At 46.1% G+C, this 5,436-nt stretch overlaps 1 protein-coding gene across 1 annotated transcript; it reads right to left on the bottom strand.

The window, feature by feature from the left end:
* Positions 1 to 4,293: 4,293 nt before the first annotated feature.
* On the bottom strand, positions 4,294 to 4,686 carry LOC140225266 (uncharacterized; the record flags this gene model as incomplete). The annotated part of the gene is made up of 1 exon (XM_072303538.1): positions 4,294 to 4,686. A coding segment is annotated over one exon (393 nt), but the record flags the coding sequence as incomplete, so codon positions are not given.
* Positions 4,687 to 5,436: the final 750 nt, after the last annotated feature.

Here is a 5,436-nt window from a genome sequence, read left to right on the forward strand (position 1 = left end):
ATTACAGACTCGTTCCCTGAAGAAGCCACTGACATTAGTAGCAACAAATCGATTGACGCAACGTCAAAACACACTCGATAACTATTCCATCAAAAACAAGGATGTAATCAAATTCATGTACACGGTATTAATTTGAGGACAATCAGCGTGCAAATTGACTGCTCTCTGTGTGATTAGGGAATTGAAAAAGTGAAAAATAAACAAAATAAATAAAAAAAAGTATTACGAGGACGATTATTTAGAAAACTTATTTGGTGAAGATTGTCGTATATTTAACTGCAATCTGACAAAAATCGAGCCCTAATTATAAGCTTTAGTGTTGCTCTCAGATAAATAACCGCCACCCGTGTTTCAACGACGACAGATGCGAAGGAATACTACCGTGCTAAGAAGAAACACCGTATCGAGCATTCGAATGTTGCCAAATTTCCTCTCAGAAAATGAATATTTTTGAGAAAACTATGATTATTATCCTATGAAATTTTCAGGCTTTTTAGATCAAATTACGAATAAAATTACCTGAAAATTGGAGGAGAAATATTTACAAATTTTATCGAAAATTCGTGACTTGTCGAAGAAAATTCGTCAACGCCTAAGGGCTTATATGACGTTCTTTCTTAGCATGGCAGCACACTCGATGCCAGGCTGAAAATCACTGATTATTACCCTTACGAACTGAAAACATGGGCAGCCGTCGGCGATCCCTCGCAGATGGACACTTGTCCGACTTTCAGAAAAACACAAGCCCAGAATTTGCATAAAAATCGATGGCGCACTTGTTATTTTAATTCCTGTGCAGCAGGCCCCTCCCTCCTTGTTTGAACAATGCCCTCGTGCTTGTTGAAGGAGAAACATGGACGTCGAATCATCAAGATACACCGGCCAGAGCCTCGGCTGTTTTTGGGGGCAGGTGTTTCGGTTGAATTTGAGGGTGAAGATAAGAACCTAATAAGGTTGGATATACTACATGCTGTCGGAGAGCCTAAGATTTTCTGACATCTGATACCGAGAAAATTAAAACACTTCGACGGTGTGAGTCCGCAAACACGTACCTCGGTTTGCGACGTGGCAGACTTCCTGTCATACTATATTTTTTACATGGAAAACTAATCAAAGGCAATTCTTAAAAACTGCCGTGATTATTCGTCTCTGTGCGATAAAAATTCTATGAAAATTTCAACCAATGATGTTGATTTGTTCTTCTTTAAAAAATGAAAAAAGGGCGGAGATTTTCAAACACCGTAAACAAGATACGTAGTTTCGTACTTACACCATCGGATTGCTGAGCTGTTCAAGACGTGGCGTTCCGCAGGTGACTCACTTTAAGATGCGGGGAATGTCTAACCACCTTCACATTTGATGTAATTAAATTTGAAAAGCATGACGGGGTACTTATTTTTGGAATTATTACGCAAAAATCATTGAAAAAACTTGAACAATTGAAATTATTACGATGAAAGAATGGGAGGGGGGATTTTGAAGAGAATACACGTTGCATACTGCTTTAATTCCTGACTAGAGGCCCATTGTGAATATAAGTCAATAAACTGTTTTATATCTTGTAGTGAGAATATGGTATGGTCCTCTAGAAACCCAGTCTTGATTCTCTTCGGTTTATAGGGGTTTGCAAAACTTTTTAGGAGGTACTCATGGTAGAGTTAACGTCGCATAACATGTTTAACAGATAATAATAGGTTAAGTTGATTGAATCTTTTACTTTCGCTTCACGAGTCAGCAAAGGCGGAGTAAATTCTCTCCCCAGCCAAGAGCTTCCATGTTACTTGAACATCAGTCACCATAGGTAGTGAGAATTTAAGGACGCCAAGTACCAACCAACCACAATTTAAAGTTGATTGCAGAGCGAAAAATAGCTTAACCCGCGTCGAGGAAGGTGAGGAATTTCACGCCTGACTTCAGGAAGGAAGTCAGCTGTTAAACGAAGTTTAAAATTATTGGAGTCGCGAAAATAATGAGCGAACGGCGTGAAAATGACGCCGAGCGAGCATTTCTTCGAAACGAGGAGATTACAGGTTTTGATTCCTTTGTCGCGTCGCTTGCATGACTCCGTCCATCGCCGGCCAATTTTTTCTCTCGCATGCACACAGCTTAAGCGAAAAATTCAAATTCGGTAGTTCGGCTAATGGCCGCCTCGCACGTAAACTCACTCATTAGTCGCTCAACTTTAATCGCGAACACCGTTGCCAAACCGTGCCAGGGCTACGTAAAACACTATGGAGTAAATGTGGACTTTCTACGGGATTTGGCACGTGTAGGGTATAAAAAGCTCGGCGCGCATCCTGTAACAGGTTTTTAATTGACAAATTATTTACGCGCTCGCATAGATACGAGTAAATAAAACATGAATCTCGTATGCATGGTAATTATATTCGGAACAAGGATCGGTAATCGGCATGGCGGTAAAAATTAGAATAATGGCGAGCGCCGCGCTGCCGACAGGCTTTGCCGCCGACCGCATAATTGCTCTAATTTAATGGGCTTTCATCCATTTTGTTGCTCGTGTTCTTATTCTTCTTCCTCCAGGTTTTGTTTCTATTTTATCGCGGGATCGTTAACACTTTATTTCGAGTCAAATATTTCGGTGCTCCGCGGCGCTCGCGCGCACATAAGTTTCGCCTCTAAACTGCCGTGCCAAGGAAAAACGCCGTATGAGTATTCAAGAGTTGCCAAATTTCACCGGATAAAACGTGTATTTTTGAAGAAAGTTGTCCATCTTTCTCCTTGAAATTTTCAGATATTTTAGATTAAATTACAAGCAAAATTGTCGGAAAAATTTGGAGAAAGATATTCACAATTTTCCCGGTAAATTCGGTTTTCATTGAAAGAGATCTGGCAACGTCTGGAAGTCAATAAAACGTTCTTCCTTAGCACGGCAGTAAACGCCTCCTTCGTTGATTGAACCTTGCGCGGGAAGTTGGGAGCGTCCTCCTCAATGGGCCCGAAATAGACTCTTTGAAGCTTAAAAATAGAGGCAACTCATTAACGAGTTCGTGCGTTTTTCAAAAGTTCCGTTCACACATTCCCAATGTTTAATCACCTATAGGTCTGAGGCAGGGAGCGGGTTGTTGCCTATGGATTAAGGGCGTATTTAAAGGAGCTGCCGGGAGCGGGTTGTTGCCTATGGATTTAAGGGGCGTATTTAAAGGAGCTGCCTATAATGCTACTTTTACTAGGAGGGCGCATGGTTTTAATGATCGTGAATGCAGGTGATAGTAAGGTCGCAGCATAGTAGGCCAACATAGCATCGTATAAAGGACAATAATGACGAGTCTCGGGTAAAATTAATTTTCCCCGTCATTAATCTCATTGGCTTGATGGGGTAGCTAACATTTATTATTTATATTAGTTTGGAAATAAATCCTTGCAAGGTTTAAGCGGGAGGAAATTTTCGTCAAGAAAGCGGGAGGTTTTCCCTGGGAAAACAAGAGCAAATGTTCATCGTAACATAAGAACAAAACGTAACGTGGATTGATCCCCCCCCTCCCACCGCGTCATCAACCGTCATCATCTGCTAGATCCCCCCTTCCACCCTCAAGAATGACGTAATATATGGGCGGCCCCATAAAGAATGAACTATTTCCCTATTTAATTCTGTGTGTCACTAATTTTCCCTCAAACTTTTGTTATTTGAGGAAGTAGCAGATGGTAGCCAACTTCTAAGGATTCTATTGCAGATAACCTGTAACTGCTGTACCACAGAAGTTTATCTAAATTCATCCAGGAATTCAAATAAGACATCATCTAATTAAATGTCAAAGCAAAATAATTGCAAATTACGATTAAAAGTTTCTCACAGTTCCCGGGGTCTCGCGAAGCGACACCGGGTCCCGCTTGTTTGAAAATAAATCCTTTCGCAGGATTTAAATGATTTGCCTCTGAATAAATTAAAGATATGAAAGAAAAAATGTTGCCGTTGAAACTTTCATGATAGCTTCTTCTTCTTCCTCTTCGTCCTTCCCGGCCTTCTCGTCCTCCACGTCCTCTTTGTCCTCCTCGTCATCCTCGTCCTCTTCTTCCTTCTTCGTCCTCTTCGTCCTCTTCGTCCTCTTCGTCCTTCTTCGTCCTCTTCGTCCTTCTTCGTCCTCTTCGTCCTCCTCGTCCTTCTCCTTCTCCTTATTCTCCTCTTCCTCCTCGTCCTCCTCCTCCTCCTTATTCTCCTCGTCATCATCTTCCGCCGCCTCCTCCACCGACTCTTCTACCTGATCCTCCTCCGCCTCTGCCACCTCCTCCGCCTCCGCCGCTTCCTTTGCGACCTCCTTTGCCTCCGCCGCCTCCTCAGGAGGTCGCGGAGGAGGCGGCGGAGGTGGAGGAGGTCGCGGAGGAGGCGGCGGAGGCGGAAAAGGTCGCGGAGGAGGCGGCGGAGGCGGAGGAGGTCGCGGAGGCGGAGGAGGTCGCGGAGGAGGCGGCGGAGGCGGAGGAGGTCGCGGAGGAGGCGGCGGAGGCGGAGGAGGTCGCGGAGGCGGAGGAGGTCGCGGAGGCGGCGGAGGCGGAGGAGGTCGCGGAGGAGGCGGCGGAGGTGGAGGAGGTCGCGGAGGCGGAGGAGGTCGCGGAGGAGGCGGCGGAGGCGGAGGAGGTCGCGGAGGCGGAGGAGGTCGCGGAGGAGGCGGCGGAGGCGGAGGAGGTCGCGGAGGAGGCGGCGGAGGCGGAGGAGGTCGCGGAGGAGGTCGCGGAGGAGGCGGCGGAGGTCGCGGAGGAGGCGGCGGAGGCGGAGGAGGTCGCGGAGGAGGCGGCGGAGGTGAAAGAGGCGGAGGAGGTCACGGAGGAGGCGGCGGAGGTGGCAGAGGCGGAGGAGACGGATCAGGCAGAAGAGGCGGTGGAGGAGGCGGCGCGGCGGAGGTGGCAAAGGAGGAGGACGAGGAGGACGAGGAGGACTAGGAGGACGAGGAGGACTAGGAGGACGAGGAGGACTAGGAGGACGAGGAGGACTAGGAGGACGAGGAGGACTAGGAGGACGAGGAGGCCGAGGAGAATAAGGAGAAGGAGGAGGACGAAGAGGAAGAGGAGAATAAGGAGAAAGAGAAGGACGAGGAGGACGAAGAGGACAAAGAAGGACGAAGAGGACGAAGAGGACGAAGAAGAACGAAGAGGACGAAGAGGACGAGGAGGACGAGGAGGACAAAGAGGACGTGGAGGACGAGAAGGCCGGGAAGGACGAAGAAGAAAAACCTATCATAAAAGTTTCAACACCAACATTTTTCTTTCATTGCTTTAATTTTTTCAGAAGCAATTAATCATTTAAATCCTGCGAAAGGATTTATTTTCAAACAAGCGGGACCCGGTGTCGCTTCGCGAGACCCTGAGAACCGCGAAAAACTTTAATTTTAATTTACTTTGACATTTAATTAAATGATGTCTTATTTGAATTCCTGGATGAATTTAGATAAACTTCTGTGCTAAAACACTTAAACCCAACATTCC

Source organism: Bemisia tabaci, chromosome 8, assembly GCF_918797505.1.
Source record: "Bemisia tabaci chromosome 8, PGI_BMITA_v3".
Classification (NCBI taxonomy): Eukaryota; Metazoa; Arthropoda; class Insecta; order Hemiptera; family Aleyrodidae; genus Bemisia; species Bemisia tabaci.